The 19,252-nt window shown below is 31.2% G+C and overlaps 3 protein-coding genes and 1 long non-coding RNA gene across 7 annotated transcripts; 1 reads left to right on the plus strand and 3 right to left on the minus strand.

Moving 5' to 3' along the window:
• Window positions 1–168: 168 nt before the first annotated feature.
• Window positions 169–2,563, minus strand: LOC146540349 (uncharacterized). The gene is made up of 3 exons (XR_014879146.1): window positions 1,404–2,563; window positions 872–1,036; window positions 169–787 (listed from the first exon to the last, which is right to left on the minus strand). It is a non-coding gene; the product is annotated as an uncharacterized LOC146540349 (long non-coding RNA).
• A 3,059-nt stretch (window positions 2,564–5,622) lies between these two features.
• LOC146540350 (uncharacterized) lies at window positions 5,623–8,607 on the minus strand. Its single transcript, XM_085205892.1, has 5 exons — window positions 8,325–8,607; window positions 7,653–7,832; window positions 7,115–7,206; window positions 6,633–6,797; window positions 5,623–5,857 (listed from the first exon to the last, which is right to left on the minus strand). Exons 1-5 carry the CDS (start codon window positions 8,431–8,433, stop codon window positions 5,789–5,791), a joined length of 615 nt encoding a protein of 204 aa, XP_085062018.1. The 5' UTR covers window positions 8,434–8,607; the 3' UTR covers window positions 5,623–5,788.
• A 5,463-nt stretch (window positions 8,608–14,070) lies between these two features.
• On the minus strand, window positions 14,071–14,844 carry Pop4 (ribonuclease P/MRP subunit POP4). The gene has a single exon (XM_085204514.1). The coding sequence runs from the start codon at window positions 14,750–14,752 to the stop codon at window positions 14,120–14,122; it is 633 nt and encodes a 210-aa protein (XP_085060640.1). The 5' UTR covers window positions 14,753–14,844; the 3' UTR covers window positions 14,071–14,119.
• A 227-nt stretch (window positions 14,845–15,071) lies between these two features.
• Window positions 15,072–18,966, plus strand: LOC146540352 (aldo-keto reductase AKR2E4-like). Of its 4 annotated transcripts, none has more exons than XM_085197677.1 (7): window positions 15,072–15,275; window positions 15,373–15,450; window positions 15,732–15,905; window positions 16,401–16,517; window positions 17,293–17,460; window positions 17,560–17,763; window positions 18,189–18,966. In XM_085197677.1, the coding sequence occupies exons 1-7, from the start codon at window positions 15,252–15,254 to the stop codon at window positions 18,366–18,368; spliced, it is 945 nt and encodes a 314-aa protein (XP_085053803.1). In that variant the 5' UTR covers window positions 15,072–15,251; the 3' UTR covers window positions 18,369–18,966. The 4 variants fall into 4 exon arrangements, with proteins under 4 accessions (XP_085053803.1, XP_085053811.1, XP_085053819.1 ...); XM_085197685.1 differs by having other exon boundaries at window positions 15,376–15,450; XM_085197693.1 differs by having other exon boundaries at window positions 15,072–15,259.
• Window positions 18,967–19,252: the final 286 nt, after the last annotated feature.

Genomic DNA, 19,252 nt, shown 5'->3' on the forward strand with positions numbered 1-19,252 from the left:
AGTTTGTAAATATTAAAAAAGTATTATAGTTGTCTATCAAAAGTACTGAGGCAAAAAGTTATAAAAAACAAGTTTGAAATTTAGCACTACTGTTGCATAAATTATTGCAAAAAATCATCAAATATCAACTCTAAATATGAAATGAAACTAACGATAAAAGAAGCAGTACAAGTTTTAATAAGAGTCTACTTTATTCTAACAGTCAACACGTCAAGCAGAATTATTTAAACGGCACACAATTTTTTAAAGACACAATTTCATTGCATAATCGGCTACATTGGCGATGTTTCAAAATATATGTAAATCTTCAGTCCAGTTCAGTTTTTAATTTGTGGCGTTTCGAGGGTGCCAGCTGCCAAGGCGTAAGCGTAAGCAGAGCCTGATTATTAAAATTCTCAGGATTTTTAGATTATTATTGTCATAAGATTTCCCAGCATAGTTTGAGTGGAGAGTCAGAATTTATCTTAAATTTAATTAACCTCACTACTACTACTAGCTTCAAGCGGTATCCCTTGCAGAGTGGTCCGACAGAACGAAAAATTCAACACTAAAATAAGAAATTCTCACTAGCATATGTGTCAACCGAAATAAATGTTAGCAAAGTTCTCTTTGGATTCTTCAATATTGCCACATAGATTCTTTTTTGTAAATCCGAAATTTTCATGTTTCTATTACAGTAATACCTCACCCCGGTCTATTCAAAAGGCTTTTCCAGTTAAGTATTTAAAAAATATTAAAATTTCATTTGTACCATAAAAAGTACGTATGTAATAATCGCACTGGAGAACTGTAAAAATAACACGAATAAGTCAATTTTGTTCCAAATCATTTAAAAAAAATAAGCAGTGTAGTGATTCAAGAATTGCATTACGTTTATTATCAACGATCGTCGCATCGTAAACATTCTCATTGGAGAATACGTTGGTTTATTAAGAATCAATTGTTTGTACATTATATCCATTTGTACAGGTAATCGTCTTCCCACTGGTGTCATATTATTTATCAGTTTTCCCAAATTTACATTTATATATTTTACCTTAAAATGAAAATGCTCAAAATTAGTTTTACTTAATTATGACGTTACAATAATACAGTTAGTAAATGAATATTCTACTATTGTATTAAAATAAAATTGTCAATATTTTTTATAAACAATAAAGGTACAACAAAAATATTTCGTCTAAAAGAGGGTAGATATAATAATAGGGTAATAGTGTCAATGGAGGCATGTTTTTCCGAATAATTTAGAAATGTATGTTGTTTTTTTAAAAAATGCTTAAAGCTTCTGATTTCTAACACTACTTATGTATGTTTTTAAATCTCTCCCTTAGAGTTCAATACTTTTCGAGCTAAGCATCAACCGACTCTTGTTGCTTATTACAAATAAAATAATTAATAATTACCTCACTGTGAATGTAATGACAGGACTCTACAAATACTAAGACCAATATTATATACATTATACACCATATGTTTTGTAAGAATACGGATATGACTGAAACATATAAAGATATATATAGGTAATTATACTAAGTTAAATAATAAACATACTTAAATAAGTTAAGTAGTAATTAAAGAAACAAGGGATAAAACATTAGGTAAATTTTGAGGTAAATTAAATAATTGTGATAATTCTATCATTAATCATTAAATATTGTATTCATTATTGATATCACTATAAACCACCAATATTGATGATGGATCTATTGGTTGATGGTCTATTCTGATGGTCTGAGTGCAGCGTTTAGTTCCAATACTTTTGAATCGTTAAGTTTTATAGAAACGTCAGTAGTGTTAGTCCTTTGGGAAGCTACCACCCGCTCGCAATGCATATTTTGCTGAGAAGAGCCGGTATGAAACTCAAGTAATTGTCTTTCCCTAGGACCCCTCTGCCTACTCTGCTTTGCGGGAAAATGCGTGAAGTGGAAACATTTACGTGGTATTGTGGACAACAGTTGAATTCCGTAATACAAAGACGTAACCAGGGTAATGATGAAGTTTGTAAATATGATGAGTATAACGCCGCCATCGCTTTCATTCATCTGGTACAATACGTCACACACTGTGATATACGCGTGTGACAGTAAATCAAATTTCTCAATTTTCTCTCTCATACTCTCTGTAACCAAAATATAATATTATCTATTTCTATTTTCTTTTTTCTATATTCACACATATTCTGTATTGAGTGAGATAAGTAGGTAGGTGCATAGATATGGCTATTTGGTCAGGTATGGCCATTAGGTGCGTATATTTCGAAGCGTTCCTGAGATAAAGGCTCTCGACAGACAGACAGACGGACGGACGGACAACAATGTGATCTTATAGGGATTCTTTTTTTCTTTAAAACGTACTGAACCCTAAAAAAGATCACATTTAGTTGAGAAATAATAGAAAAATAAGAATAATAAAGAAAAAATACCAAGCACATTTGTAATCAGCAAGTCTTTCAGTTCATTGTTAATTGATCGTAGAGCTGATTGAACTTCCAGCAATAACATTATTGTTTGTATTTCAAATAAGTTCATAGCCAAATATGATAATGTGAAGATAGTGTAATTGGTACAGATTAAAACTGAAATAATTATTGTATTTTATTAAAATACTAAAAAATAAAAGTTTTTCTAAAAGAAATAGATTTTCAAAAAAGCTTTCTTTAATATCGCTGTGTTATAATGCTATATGCATTATAACACAGCGTTATGTATTGCGTATTATGCGTATTTGAATTTTTCATTGAAAAACAAGGTTTGCAAGTTCTAATTCGCACTGTGGTACGTAGTCCATATGCAAGCAGAGAAAATGTTTACCACCACCGAAACCACTACTAACCCACCAGCATGGAGGAGCAGTAGTTTTAACAAACACATGCAACCTTTGGACCCTTCCTTCTAATTTTTTAAATACCGTAACATCCATTTGACATTGATACGGACTCTGCTAGTCCTCATGAACACAAGCTATAATAAATTTTCAATTCCCATAAATCAATAACTAAATTAAGAAAAACAAACACAACACAGGTAAGGGCAAAGAAGATAGCAAAGGCAAAGGATGATAAAATTCGTAAAAATAAATAAAATAGGTACTTTATCTAACCGGATATTCGAAAAAAGCATGAAAATTTACTGTGATATTTAAAAAAGAAACATAACAAGGCAACACAGACATAGATTAATAACAAAATAAAATACTTTCTGATCCATAATGCAGGTAATAATTGCGAACATCGAATGAATAAAATATTATAAATGGTACTATACAACAAAGAAATAACGCCAATTTAATGTTTTCTTTATATGTTTCATGACTCGTCTTAGCGTTTAGATTCATTTTGGCCTGAAAATAATTTATAATAATTATTTATATTTTAATTATCTAAGACCAAAAAAAGAAAACAATTTTATTGGATAAATGTAAAAGTTGGCAATTAAGCAAATAAATATATAAGATATTAGACTTTTCGTATAATTCTTATTCATTAGAATAAGAAAGTGGGGATGAACGGAACAGCTCCCTGTTTTAATACTAGACGAAATGTGACGTTGACCTCAATAGTGAAAAAGAGGGAACGCAGTACCGTAAAACTAATAAATTACATCTCAGTAAAGAATAAAATAGATATAAACCTCATGAAGACGACTAAGGTTCATTATTATTTTCTTCATTCTATAAACTCCGTAATAGCTTCCAAACGCTGACGAGCACATAGCTGTCAAGGCATCTGGTATAACGAATGTTAAATTTGACAGAGGTTTTGCCTTAACAGCTCCTTTTACTAAGTCAATCATAAAGCCGATTATAAAATTTGTATCTGTAAATCATAAAATTTATCCATTTTAATTCGTTTTAAAAATGTCTCAAAAATTGGGAGACAAACAGTTGAAGAGTGCATCTCCACAATAAGTTCCTTGCATACGATATGCTTGCTCGAGTAAAAGGTATAGAAAGGTAAAATAATTAGTAATCTAATAAGATAAGTAGTTTTCCTCAAGAAAAAGTAAGTACACCAAAGTACACATAAATTGGCCATCATCACCAAACGTATCACCATAGATTTCTTTAGTATTACGTTGCGCAAATTTAAATTAACTTGAAGCTGCATTGATTCCCTAACCTTGCGTTGAAGTCCCCATCACAACAGACAACAGATATTGTGATATGTGTGGCTTTATATATATATTTCCTCATATTCTTACATAGCCGGAGGAAGAAGTGCACTTCTTTCCCTTCTCAAAATATGCTAATTCGAAGAAGTTACAATATAATAAGAAAAATTCATTAAAATGTTACTTTTCTAGGCTTTACATCAGCAAACTTTTTATTACATTAAATGTTAATATAATCGATGTTCTTTGAATTTAATTTTCAATTGACAAACTTGTGAACTTTCACTTATTGGTACTACCATAACGTTTTTTGATCACATTTCATAATCAATATCGTGAAAGGATGATCTTCAAGCGACTGGACGTATTGTTTCGAATAATGGTTAAGAAGAAAAACAATTTTGATTATGTCATCTTGCAAACAAAACAACTATATCACAATCGGTTATTCGTTTGGGAACTATGATGCTACAGTCAGATATACAGACACAAACATACACACATAAGCGATGTGTAAAACATATAGTATTGTTTTAAATATATGTACTCCAAATCTTTATCTATTAGGAAAAACCACATTCCAATCCGTTCGGTAGTTAGTGTATACATAGGGACAACACCTGGAAGAAACTTTATTTTGTACTATGAAAATTAATAATAAGCTTACTTAGAAATGTTATTAAAATATAACTATATAAAGCATATTTGTATGATACGGTAATTTTATATCCATTTTGAAACTTTTCGAAGAGAAGTGGCGCCGTTCCGAATACTCGACAACATCGAAGTACAAATCCAAAAGTTCCCCGGACTACGTATGGTTTAGTATTCATGATACAAAATTAAACAAGAAATAACGAAAAGCTTTATAGACTTTTTACTTTATACTTAATGGTCGCGATATATTTTATTCCATAAATTATTCATAATAAGTAAGTACATGGAAGCAAACTAATGGAAGGCCAAAACTATATAATAAACAAAAGATAATATCTTAAATGTATGTAGATAAATTACAAATGCCGTTTGGAAATGACAACAACTTTTCACATCCGACTTCAGTTTTATTGACATGACATTTTAAATAGAATACTTTTGAATTGACAAGTCATCAGCGTAAACGTGGTAAGATGACAATGTATGAAAAAAGAAAAGAGTGAAGGGGAGAGCACACTACCTTGCGGGACGTTTGTGTGCGTCCGTGAAGATAAGAGGAAAACCATTCAGTAGATTTCAAGAAGTTAATAGATTTTAAAATTTCTAATAAAATATCATAATAAAAATTAATATTTTGATACATCTTTCATGTATATATAAAAGTGCTATTATATTTTGAGGTACAAAACGAAACTCTTATTTGTGGTGCACTTACAATATTACTTTTTATAGTAAGTATTTAAATAAACTATTTATGCTTTCTACGAGTATAAAGGGAATTTTTATTAATTTTTCAAATAATTATATTTAAGAAAATGAAACACAAATATTTCATTATTAATTTTATTTAGTGACAAACGTGTAGGTACGTAGGTGCATTTATTTAGAAACAACAAACGTTTACATTTATTTAGATTACTTAGGTGCATAGTGAGGACACCAACATCTAGATTTATATATCACCAAAAAACTCGGAGAAAATCTTTTTGATAATGATCAATAAAAAAATATTAATAATTTTTTTATTTGTCTGCTCCTGGCCATTTGAATTGTATCATAAAAAGCAAATATGTGACGACTGCACTGATAATCTGTAAAAAAATGTTTAAGAATTACATATGTATGTGAACATCTACATAATTCCGGATTCACACAATATTGCCAGTTAGATATGATTCGTTCTCCATTCATTCATCTCATATTCTCATAAGAGAAATATTCTCATTGATCGTGTATCGATCTACGATACTTAACTGGAAGGATAGTTTGAATGCTAAGAACTAACCGTAACTGGCACTTTAGTATGAACCCACCCATATAATAAATATTTTAACAAATTCTATTTATCACTATTCTTTATTATTACTGCACTCGTATTTAATAAGCAAATATATAGTAACATTATTGGTGGTTATAAAATGATAAGGCCGCCTTTTCGTCTTTTCATGTTTAACAAGTTATCATTAGTCGGTTCGGTTGTATGTTATGTATGTATGTATGTACTTATGTATCTTTTGTAACGGAAACTTTGAAAGTGATTTTCACAGACGTCGAAACGTCGGATTAATTAAAAAAAATTCATAAGTACTTATCAAAAAACCGATCTAGTGCGTATCGGTGTCGACTATCGAGGGTTCCGTACTAATTTCCGGTTTGTAAGTCGACGGAATGACAGCTTATGATAAATAATAGTTTTAAAAAAACACGCTTTTATAAAAATCCAACTAGAAACAATACTTAAATAAAAAAAAACACGTATCTCGCAAAACTAGATAATAATAACAATAATAGAAATATTTTCTCAGTTTATTTTTTTTTAAATATTTATGAATTAACAATGTTAAGTGAAGAATAGGTATACTTTACCATAATAATCAATGATCGATTTAATTTAAAAATTCCCATTGGTGTATAAGCTGGCTTGTTTAATAAAAGCTGTTTGTACATAATATCTACATTGAACGGGCAGAGCTTTCCTAGATCAGTGGTTTTAAGTATCGCTTTGCTAGTTACAACCTTTATCAAATCCACCTAAAAATGTATATTTTTTTTATTATTTTATTTTCCACCACTATTCTATTTACGATAAAAGTTTTTACATGTGTTTATAGTTATTCCCTAAAGTGGAGATGAAACTACAATCACTGTGCTTAAAAACAGACACTGAGTGTAACAGTTTTAAAAGTATTAAAGTGCTCGAGATGGGAAAGAGATGATAATTCCAGCTCTTAAGCCTCTTAAGTCTTAACTAATGTAAAAGCTATTATATTATATCAAATATTTAAATGAAGAAAATATATAAAATATTGATGATGTTTGGTAAATAAAAATTACAACCCAGACCTCACCTCTCTATTGATAAGATGGAATGTTTCTATAAACACCAGTACTCTGATGGCATACAGGCAGCACCACGACAATTGTATGAACGCAAAATCACCTATAAGTTTTTTAAGTAGGGGTAAGTTTAGTAGTATATGGGTATACTTGTTATTTTTTCTTAACAAATCAATGAATCTTTTGTAAATAGATTCAGCATGACACTGTTAGCTTCGCCACTATTAATTGCAAACATAAGGTACATTTTATTTTATGTATCGGTAATATACGTAGTATTAAATACATATTATTATTATATGATATTTTTAAAATCACTTATTTTACCAATGTGTGTTCAGTGACGAAGCTCTTTGTCTTTGTCTTCTTTCCAAGAAAATAATAAATATTTCAGTTCCTTGAGTTATATCGAGGAAACGAACCCGAAAGTTGTCGCGTTAATAGTTGCCCACTTGGGGACAAGTGACCACTACAACTGACCCCATTCTAAGTACGTATATAAAATTAAAAATGTTATAATGAACGAATATTTAATAAAATAATTATTACCTGAGAAATCTGAAAACATTGCATCACCATAATATCCAGTAGTTACAATGCTTGAAATAAAATTGGCGAAAGTTGTTACGGCGACAACACCATCTAAACTATTCATATTAGAAATAACTTCACATACAGCGACGTATGCGCATCCTATACGATTCATTTTCTCATTTATCAATTCTTTTTCTGTAAAATAAACGGATTAAACTGTTGCACTGAGGGTTTCGTATGAATTTCATGAATGGTTGGATAGCAAGGATCCTATAGGTGATCAAATTATCGCGCGTGTGTCGAAATATGCGTACGGTACGACCATTTGAGTGTTTTTTTTTTCATTATTTACTAGAAATTTGATATCTTTTCATTACTTTACTTAGTAGGTATTATTTTGAACTTGATATCTCCATGTGTTCCAGAAAATTGTTCAGGTTTTTTTTATAACTACGGAACCCTAATTAAAGATTTAAAGTCCTTGGTAATAATTTAATGCAATTGCTATATGGAGCTTATATTCTGCAATATTGTGAAACAGTGGGATTTTAACACCTTCATCTATTTATCTGTCAATGTAAGAAAATCTTTCAACGCTATTTTAACATCATCACATCGTAAAGGATCGCTAAGGAGCATTGGGTATACCTACATATTGGTATAATTACATTTAAAAACGTTAATTACCTGCCTTATCCAAAGAAAGTACTCCATTCAATTTATATTTCATCAGTTTCAATACAGAATGTGCTTCTAGCAGTGAAAACATCATTTGCAATTGTAGACTAACTACCATTAGGTATTCCGTATAAAATATTCCATAGGCTGTCAGTATAAGTGCTAAAACGATTATAGGAACAATAACGATACAAAAAAAATCAATCAAGTAAGAGTCGGATTCACCCACCAACGGGTTCCGTATCAATTTTATGGTTGTAGAAAGTATAACTTAAATAAAATGAATTACAAATACGTGTTTGTAATATATTTCTACAGAAGCTACCCTACAAGTTTTTGTAAAATGGCGAATTTAAAGCAAAAACGATGCATAAGCGCTCGGATCTTTTTATTCTGTTGCCTTAGAAGATTACTTTTTATGTGCTCCTAGAGACTGTGTACCTGAATTTTTGATATTAATTTCAGTTTGATAACTCCAGGCGATCTTGAGATAAATGGGCCGTGAAAGACGGACAGACAGAAGTAAGACGGCTCGCAAAGTGATACTGTTGTATTTTTTTTAGGAGAGGAATCATAAAATGACGGCTCTAAATCTGCGCATCCTTAGTTTCCTTTTATAAGTAGTGATGTGTGCAATATCATAAAGAATCGATTATATTGTGTTTTTTAGAAGTATTCTTACTCATAAATAACACAAATATCTCGAAACTTTTAAAAAGTTGGCTGTCCGATAGCGTCATTCATCCTTCAGTTTATCCAAATGTTCATTTCTTGACAACTTGGCAATTATAATTATGATCACAGGTTCGATTACGGAACGAATTTCATACATTTTTTTTTAAATTTTTGCACCTACTTTAAAGGATCTAAATTAACAGATTCAAATTTATATGCACTACGAAAAAGTATCCTATCTAACTAAGAGAGAAGAAAGAACAAAACATCTTAATAAAGTATTACTTTCGTACTCACTTTCCTCTGGATAATCGATCACATTGCAGCAAGTTTGTGTTACTAGGTACACGAAAATTATAAATAAAAAGATTATCCCCATTATCAGTTGTATTGTGTTGCGAGACATCTTTTCATCACTGTCTTTGTTCATGTCTGCTTTTACCTATATTTCAGTAGAAAGTAGTGTTCTTATTTTATCGACATTAAAATATAAAAAGATAGAAAAGGCAGCTTTACACTTCGGTGTTAGTAAAGGGAAATTAATGTTAGTCATTCCGATATTTGCTAGAATCGCGAGTGCGATGCAAAGTAAAGCTATAAAGAATTAAGTAAACATTAAAAAACCTTATCAAAAAGTGTTAAATTTCTTATTAAACTTTCCATTCTGTGGACCCCATTATAAACGCCAATTCCAGTACATAGCATAGCTGTAATAACATCTGGTATAAAGAAGTTAAAGGCCGTTAACGTTTTAGTTTTAATCGCTCTCCTTTGGAAGTCCATGAAAAGACCCACTAACATTGTAATATCTGTAATACAATAAATTATGTTATCATAATCCGTCTCGTCCGACCGGTTCTTTTATACGGCAGCGAATGTAGGCCAGCACTATCTCGGCACACTCAGGAGCTTCACGTCACGGAAATGAAGATGCTGAGGCGGATGTGCAGCGTAACGCGGTTTGACCGCTTACGTAACACATTCGTTCGAGGTAGTTTTGGGGTCCGTGACGTAGCGGATAAGCTCCTAGAGCGGCGCTTGAGATGGTTTGGCCACGTTACGCGCCGGCCTAAGAACTATGTCGGACGCAAGTGCCTTGCTATACCAGTTCCTGGGGTGCGACCTCCCGGTCGCCCAAGGAAGCGCTGGTTGGATGTCGTGATGCAGGACATGAGAGCCAATGATCTAACCACCGAAGACGCAAAAAATCGTGTAAAGTGGAGTAGGTTGAGTAGGAAGGCAGACCCTGGCAATAGCCGGGATTAAGGGAGGGAGGAAGAAGACAATAAATTATGTTATCTATTGCATTACATTGACTTGAGGCCGTTGTGGCGTTCGTAGTGCTTCTGATTGTAGACCCTAGAAATCTAGTAAGACACTCTGATTCCCACTAAGCCCTCAAAATAAGCCTCGATGATTTATTAATTACATTTTTTTGCACCTTCTTTTAGCACTTAGCACTTATTTTGACCATATCTAGTAGTAAAAATCTAATCAAAATCCATTGCGTAATTTAGTTAATTGCTACCGCGTACAGCACTTTAAAGAGAATTTGTTTCATATCATGATAGTGAAATATATAAATATACAGGGTGGAATAGGTAGCGCTCCTTTTACTGAAACTGCATATAGGGTAAAATATTTCAAACCCAGAACTAAAGAAATTAATCAAGGTACCTCAACAGTTCTGACGTAAGATTTTTTTTTTAATTTCACAATTTTTATCCATACCTATATTTAGTGTGACGCACACATAAATGTGCGACGTTGCCGCTTTGACAGGCAAAGTGTGTGCGTGTTTATGTTATACTTAACAAATGGCGTTTTATTTTAAAACGATAAATTTATTATTTATTTTGTTTGAAAAAATAACTTTTTTATATTTGGGAATAATTCTTTTTTCTAAATTATATTAGGCTTTTATAGAGTAATTGAAACTGTGGTTTCAATTAAAGTGGCGCTGACAATTCCAACCTGTATGTGACCGCTGTTAAACCACGGTCGATGTGTATGGTCAGCAGCGTTGCCAGATTTTTTCCAGGTGAAAGCGGAATTTTCAAACAATTAAAGTAGAAAAGCAGGTTTCTTTCGCCAAAAGCGGTCCAAAAAAAATTATGACGATTAAACATTTTTCCATTAATTTGAGTTTTAAATAATTTTTCAATTTAATTTTAGGGCAGAAAAGCGGGACATCCCACCAAAATCGGGGCATCTAACAACGCTGATGGTCAGGCACTTCTAAGCTATACAATTTTAATTTCAGTATTTATCCTTAATTTCTAGAAAAACTTACTAATTAATGTTACTAAAATATAACTGTAAATGGCCCATTTTCGTGATATAGATATTTTATAGCCATCTCGTACACGTTCAAAGTTGAGCGGCGCTATTCCCGCGACGCGAGAAATTCGGAGCACGACCGCCATCGGTGAGCGTACTACACATGTTTCGTTCTTCATTGCACAGCTTACAACCTAAAAATGTTTTTATTTTTTAATTGTTCATATTTTTTCCTTTATTTGTATTGTAAGATTTCACTTCGTGCCCAATTTTATAACCGTATGTCCACGGGAAGTTTTCTATAGGTTTTCATACGTAACTTACGATTAACGATACTTGATATTAAATTTGTTTCTAATTCCGCCAACCTACGGTTTGGAGAGAAGTACTCTGCAACAACGATGCCTAGCTGCACCAGATCAACTCCTTGCTGTGCTTGTTCCAGGGTCTGGGCATAAGAAACCCCTCTCCTGGAGGCCTCCGTGGTTAAAGTAACATACCATAACAGCTTTATTGAGAGGTTACTCAGTCAATTTAGGTCGTGGTGACTGCCTGCCTAATCATAGTTTGCTGACGCCGTCTTTTTTGAGGCTGATATTTAATATTTTCATTTTGTTGCTCTGGCTTGTCTGGAATCCGCCATTTTTTAGTGTCTTAACACTAGGTTCCCAGGTTCCCTCTACCCGCCCTGCTATGTGCGGGATACAACATGAAGCTTTAAAAATAAAAATAAAAAAAATATATATTTTACCATTTACGACGTCTGTATAGATATCTATTTAACAAATTTTCAAGTGATCCTAGGTTCGTCTACTCGGATATTATATACAGTACCTAGGTAATTATATTTGCTCTAAGTAATTATTATACTGGATATTTGTTTCCATGAGCTATAATCAAAAAAATATGTTTAAATAATTAGGCCAGTCGTGGCGCAGGGGCACAGAGTGTGACTGCAAAACCGACTGGTTGTGGGTTCGATCCCCACTCGAGGAGGTGAAATATTTATTTAAATTTATATTTCCATTTCTTCGCTCTGGTGTCGAGGCGAAGCGTTGAGTTGAGTTAGCCACTGAACACGCAATGCCAATGCCATGTGGGGAACGGAGTGTCTTAACACTAGGTTTCCCCTGCCTACCCTTCTCTGTGCGGGACCCAGCGTGAAGCTGGTAATTAGGTAAATAGAGGAGGAAACCCGTAAATAAGTAAATACAAGTAACTATGTCTCTATTCCTATTTTATTTTCTCTTATTAGTAATAATTTCGCATCCATCTTAGTTTACCAGTGACCAGCGATTATACCTACTGTGACAGGGAGTAGACGAGTTTGTTTTGTATAACAATTTTTTTTTTACAGTCTTTTCAGGTTATGGATATATATTTGTCTTTGGAGCGTAATGTGGTTATTGGTCACATACAGAAATCCAATCAGAGAGAAGGGAGCTCCAAACACCACGGTCTCTACACACCTCTTTCGCCTCGTCAACTGTCATCAACCTCTTCATGCATGCCTTCCGGGGGTCCTTATGCTTTTTACGTGACCTTCCTCCAATATCTTGGATGCTGTGTTTTAATTTGATATAGAAAAATAAATTAAAGTTACATATATATATAGGTATGTGTAGGTATATTTTATAAAATGTATGTTTGTACTTTTGTTTACTTTAATGCTATACAAATAATCATATAGAAGAAAAACAAGCAATGATATCATGATATCTTTCATATGAATCAGTAATAATAGAGAAGAAAAACAAATAGTGATATCACAATATCTTTCATGTTATTTTATATTTTAATATTCAATGTTTGCATATTACAATGTTGTATGTAGGTTGTTCTACTGACTAAAGGTAACTAAAATAAGTAAACAATATTTTAATTATCTATTATTATTTAAAAATATCTTACTAGAATTAATAGTACTTTGTTGCTAGAAAAATCAGTTTTTTTTAAATATTGTCATTATTTTATGATAAGCATAGTAATATAAAAGTAAAATCTTACTATCTTATTAATATTGAAATGTAAGCTTGTGAGAATGAATGTTTGTTTCACTTGCATGCAAATTTGTTTAATAGAGGCCATCATGGTGCAGCGACACAAGAATGTGACCCTAACGCGACGGTTGTGGGTTCGATCCGTCTCGAGGCAAAGCAGGGCATTGGGTTCTGCCACTCAACACGCAATGCCTCCAGAATTCGGCAGAAAATGGAGAACGGAGAGTCTTAACACTAGATTCCCTTTGCCTACACTGCTATGTGCGGGATACAGCGTGAAGCTGATAAAAAAAAATCTGTATATATAGTATATCATATAGCTTACAAATGGGAATAACACATAGGCTACAAAGTAATAGTGTACTATATTTTATATAATTATTTATAATTTTACAATAAGTTTAAACAGTGAATGACAAGGCCATTTGTGGTGAAGAGGCACATTCTAAACAAGTTCTATAACTTGTTTAGAATTATTATTGTTCCTTATTTAGACCAAACTTTTAGGGCTGCACTAGTAGAATCATGTAAAATTTTATGTTATTAAGGAGAAGAGATCACATGTGGAGATGAACATTTATGAACTTTTGAAAGATTAAAACATTTCATTTAAGACATCTTCCCTTGTGTCACGGGGCCCAGGCATGACTTCTATGCATAGTGAATCAATCGAATAGTAAAAAATTAGTTCTCTTCTTATAAATATTAAAAAATAAATTTTATATATTAAATTATATTAAGTATACAAACAATAAACTAGAATATTTAATTGACTTAAGAAATAGTAATAAAAGAAAAACAACTTGATTATGTTCTGTATTCATATTTCTATTATATCACATATTGTTGTTATAAATCAGGATGTATAGAATTTTTTACTTTCTTAGTGGAACGTTCAGCAGGTCTAGCGCACATATATTTGCCTAAAATACATATTTTTATGTCCTTTACATATAATTCAAACACACTTTCACGTTTTGGAATAGTAGTAATTACATTATTTATTGATACGATTTTAAAAGTATTTTTCGTATCCATAATACAAATTCCCTTTTTTCCTACATAGCTAGGACATTTTGAGCGCACAACTTGAAGCATACTTCCATGAAAGTCAGCTTTGTATAACGTTTGTGTAAATTGCTCCCAATGTTTACTGCCAAATTTCGGAACAGGTGCATTTAACTCAAGAACTTCAGTAATATATTCAGACCAAATAGCATTCACTGCCAACATATCACGATACTGTACACTGCTCCTAGGTATGCCGAAAAATCCAAGAGCTTTTTTTTCCTTCCTAGTTAGTATTTTAGATTTTTTCTTAATTGGTTTCTTTGCTTTTTGTTCTTTGCTTCTTGTTTTAGCAAAAACAAAGTCCTTTTTTAATTCATTTTCTATGTTATGTGCATCAGATCTGGGAACATTAGCCTTTAAAAAATTTAAAATCGATTGGGATGCTTCATCTTTTATTTCTAACGTCGACATTGTAGCGTTAAATAATAAATTAAAAGGAATTAAGACTTTATAAGGTTATACATATAAACGAGCCCACATCGCAATATTATGTAAACAAATATAAACTATATGACAGATGTCAGTTATTCAATTTTTTTTATTTTCGCCCTGGAATCTAACTTTTAAGATTATTATATTCTAGTAGTATTATTTGTTTTCATCATATCATCATACTTTAATAATTTAATTAAAATAATAAAAAAATATAAAAAGCAATTACTAAAAATGTATTATAAACTCGTAATTACAGTTAAAAAATTACATTTTCATTTGACAAAAACAACTTTGAACTTTGAAGGTCAACTAAGTTACAATAAAAAGTTTTTGTACTTTAATAGGTTAACTTATTGTTAAAGTTTTATTCTAAAGAAGTTTTGTAGATAGTGACACCGCACGCGCGTTATCATAATTATTTTAAATTACTTAATTTATATATCTATTACCTACTAATTTACTTGATTGAAATTTAATGTATAGGTATATGTATATAAAGGTATATAATTTTGTTTAATTAATCAAAATCAGTTGTAAAATTTAGTCGTTGTCAATTAAGAAATATAATATTTAAATAACAATTTATTATATTTGAGAAGATGTTTGCAAAAGTGCCTAAAGTTAGTTTTAATAACGGGTGCCAAATCCCTATTGTTGGACTGGGCACTTACGCGGTAAGTTTAATATTTTTTGTTTTAATATTTTTATGATTCTTGTGTTATGTTACATACACTTTATCGTTTGTTTCTTATTAATAAAGAAATTACCTAGATCCCCTGATATCGATGACGAAATTATACCTAAGTAGGTAACTTTTATATGAGGGTAAAACTATTATTTTTTTCGTATAAATATCTGGAGTCTAGGTAATTTCTAGATATGGATTTCAGATATTGAAGGAAAAATAGTAGTTAAGTTATATTTGAGGGTAAAACTCTTTATTTTAAAATTATAGCGAAAATCAGAGCCATGGCAATTTCGTCAAGCTGTGGAATGGGCTATTGAAGCCGGCTACAGACATATAGACACTGCAACTATGTATAAAAATGAGAAAGAAGTTGGAGAGGGAATTGCAAATAAAATAAAAGAAGGTTTGGTTAAAAGAGAAGATTTATTTATAACAACTAAGGTGAGTAACGTATATGTTAATAAAATATATTATCTTCTAATTATAAAGCTTTGCAAATGCAAAGGAAAATACAATTACAGTGTGCAATGGGTGGTCTTATTGCTAATAGCAATTTCTGACAGACAAACTTTAGAGAGAAATTTAGACTTAAGAGCCTATAGAAATGAAAATACAGGGAAATTTAGAACATTTAAAAAAATATTAAATATCTTTATTTATTTTAATTATAAATAATTAATAATAAATTAATATAATGTTCCTAAAGTGTTGTACTATTTAATTAAGTCTGAATATATCTTGTAATTAATTACATTACTTATCTCAACCATACTTAAGTTTAAATTATTCTTTTCTTATAATGCATACTAACAAATTTATAGTATCTATTATGTAAATTTTTATTCATTTATAGTATTATCTTTATTCATGCTTCTCTCTATAGTACTATTATAAAATGAAAGTGTGTTGGGTTGTATAAGCTGATTTTCGTTTTAGCTCTATAATGACAAACATGCTGAGCAAGATGTTGTACCAGCTCTAAAACAATCATTGCAAGACATGCAACTGGACTATATAGATTTATATTTAGTTCATTGGCCTCTTTCCGTTAATGTAAGTAAAAATATTATACTTAAGATTAACATCTTATTATAATAAGAATTTGTTCTGCAAAATCCTATAAAATATATATATTTTTTTGAATAATACGAACTTAAATTTATTTGAGGCCGTTGTGACCTAAGGCCAGGAGCGTGGTACTATCGTGTAAACGTTGTGGATTTGATTCCTATTTGGTGGAATGAAATATTATATTTTTTTTAACTCACTCCTCTCCGTTCCTCACTCTGGATGCCATTTGCATTGCATTGTGAAGCAGTAAATCAATGTTTGCTTATAAACACGATGGTTATGTGTTCAATCTACACTTGAGGGAATAAATTACATTACATAAATGACTAGTCTAAATATTTTTTTTATACTGCACATAGCTGAGTAGACAGAGGGAATCTGGTACTTCGCCTTAAGAAACTGTTCCCATTACGACACTTCCGTTCCCCACTTTTCCGCCGAAATATAGTATTGTTAAAAATCAGAACTGAAATATATTTTAAAAGACGTTACTGTAAAAGTTACAACTTAATATTATCCACATTCTAAATGAGGTCGAGCATGGAGCAGTGACATGATGTAGGCTTAAGGGTACCCTCTCCAATATATCAATACTTGCCTTGCCTGCTCCAGCTCCATTATAAATAAGTGTTAACCAAATTCATAACTACAATAACAATTAATTAAACAATTAAATAATTGTCTAAATAATCAAGTCCGCCAACAATATAATGATTGTCAAAAAAAGGTTTATCTATATTTTTTAACTTATCAACAGTCAAAAGGTGAAGATATGGCTATAGATTATTTAGAAACATGGAGAGGTATGGAACAGACTGTGAAGCTCGGTTTGGTGAAGTCCATTGGTGTGTCTAATTTTAATGAAGAACAATTAGAGAGGTTATTGAAACATGCTAATATCAAACCTGTTGTTAACCAAATTGAGGTAATTATTATTTATTTTATTCATTAATTTTAATACAATAATAATTGGATTTTAAGAGAATTTGTATTTTTTTTAAGAAAAAAATATTTATTTTTTTAGATAAATCCAACGCTTACTCAACATAATTTAGTTGAATTTTGTAAAGAAAGATCTATAATACCAGTAGCGTATACCCCATTAGGTCTCCTATCTGAGGCTAGACCAGAATTTATTGGGAAAGATGTTATTAAAACTGATCCAAAATTAACTAAAATAGCTGAAAAATATAGTAAAAGTAAAGCACAAATTGCTTTACGATATATGGTGAGTATACATTTTTTTAAAATTTTCTATAAAAATAGAGAAACGCTATAATTGACGTGCCCTTATGTATGTGTCTGCTTGTTTGTTTGTGGCGCCATAGCTCACAAACGGATGAACAGATTTTGATTAATGTTTTTTCTTTGAAAGATGATCTAAACGACAGTATTCCTAACTATAATTCAATTCTAAAATGTTCAGCCATTTGAAGATTAACCTTTCTTTTGTTGGTTGTTTGTTTTCTTTTTGAAATTTCAAGTGCCGTGGGTTTTTTAGTTGAATATGTATATTTATTAAGTAAGCTAAGATAGCTGCGCAAATTTTATTTTAAGATTTATTTATTATACTTTTTATTATTTTCCTCACGAACGAAATATGCGCAAAAGTACGGAAGTTCATTCTTAATTTCTTTATTCCCATTGTTTTAGACTCAACGCGGCATACCAGTGCTACCAAAGTCGTTTACCAAATCTCGTATAGAAGAAAATATAAATTTATTTGATTTTGAATTAAATGATGAAGAAATGGCCATAATTGAAAGCTTCAATATAAACCATCGCTGTGTTCCGGGAAGGGGAATGGAGAAACTAACTTATTATCCTTATTAAAATTTTAATATAGAAGGTAAAAAAAATAAGCAGCATTTTCTTTGTAGTTATATTTACGTAATTTTTTTCAGCTTCACGTATCCCGCATGCAACAGAGCCCCCCTACGTTTCGCCGAATTCTGGAGACATTACGTGTTGAGCGGCGGAACTCAACACCGCAGTCAAAAATTAAAATATAAATTATTAAATTTCCTCGGGTGGGAATCGAACCCACAACCTTTCGTGTTTATAGTCGCACGCTGATCCAATACTTGCTCTATTTGCGTATTTATGTGTAGATAATTATATTATATGAGTTTTTTTAAAGAAAATTACAACTTACGTAAGTATATTGTAGTTCGTGATGGTATAATAAAATATCTTTTACGGTAACTAGGTAGGTGTTATTCGTGATAATAAAATGAAAGCACTTGTTACGGTGGTTTTTTTTTGTATTTTATGTTACATTTAAATTTAAAAAAATATTTTTATTAGTATGTAACGAAATAAAAAAAAATCTGTAATTTTGTATTGTACTATTATGAATTTGGGTCGTAAATTTATTCATGGTGCTTTTAGACTTATTCAAAACTGTGATAATAAAGAATGTTTGTTTTGAGTTAATATTTCATTTTATATCCCCGTTCTTAAGTAAAATTTTAATAAAATTAAAACTGTATCTCGTATATAGCGGGATAGGTAGAGGGAAAGGAGGGAAGAAAGTGTTAAGACACTGTTCTCCATTTTCTGTCGGATTTTTGAGGTGACGTCTTTATTTTATTTTTATAAATGTTAAAAATATAAAGAAGGGAAAAGGCCAAAAGTGTGACTCGCGTCTGGTTGTGCGTTCAATCATCACTTGAGGAAATGATTTATTTAAGCTTATATATTCATATCACCGCTCT

This window comes from Heliconius melpomene, chromosome 2, assembly GCF_056956725.1.
Source record: "Heliconius melpomene rosina isolate 202511_hmr_F chromosome 2, ASM5695672v1, whole genome shotgun sequence".
Taxonomy (NCBI): Eukaryota; Metazoa; Arthropoda; class Insecta; order Lepidoptera; family Nymphalidae; genus Heliconius; species Heliconius melpomene.

Excerpts from the sequence above, each read along its gene's own strand:
- LOC146540350 (XM_085205892.1), bottom strand. The coding sequence starts at position 8,433 with ATGGTAGTTAGTCTACAATTGCAAATGATGTTTTCACTGCTAGAAGCA. Across the intron at positions 6,798-7,114 it reads TCCATCTTATCAATAGAGAG|GTGGATTTGATAAAGGTTGT; the intron begins GTGAGGTCTGGG and ends ATACATTTTTAG. Across the intron at positions 5,858-6,632 it reads ATCGATCATTGATTATTATG|ATTATCAGTGCAGTCGTCAC; the intron begins GTAAAGTATACC and ends ATTTTTTTACAG.
- Pop4 (XM_085204514.1), bottom strand. The coding sequence starts at position 14,752 with ATGTCGACGTTAGAAATAAAAGATGAAGCATCCCAATCGATTTTAAAT.
- LOC146540352 (XM_085197677.1), top strand. The coding sequence starts at position 15,252 with ATGTATAGGTATATGTATATAAAG. Across the intron at positions 15,276-15,372 it reads ATAGGTATATGTATATAAAG|AAGATGTTTGCAAAAGTGCC; the intron begins GTATATAATTTT and ends ATTATATTTGAG. Across the intron at positions 17,461-17,559 it reads CTGTTGTTAACCAAATTGAG|ATAAATCCAACGCTTACTCA; the intron begins GTAATTATTATT and ends TTATTTTTTTAG.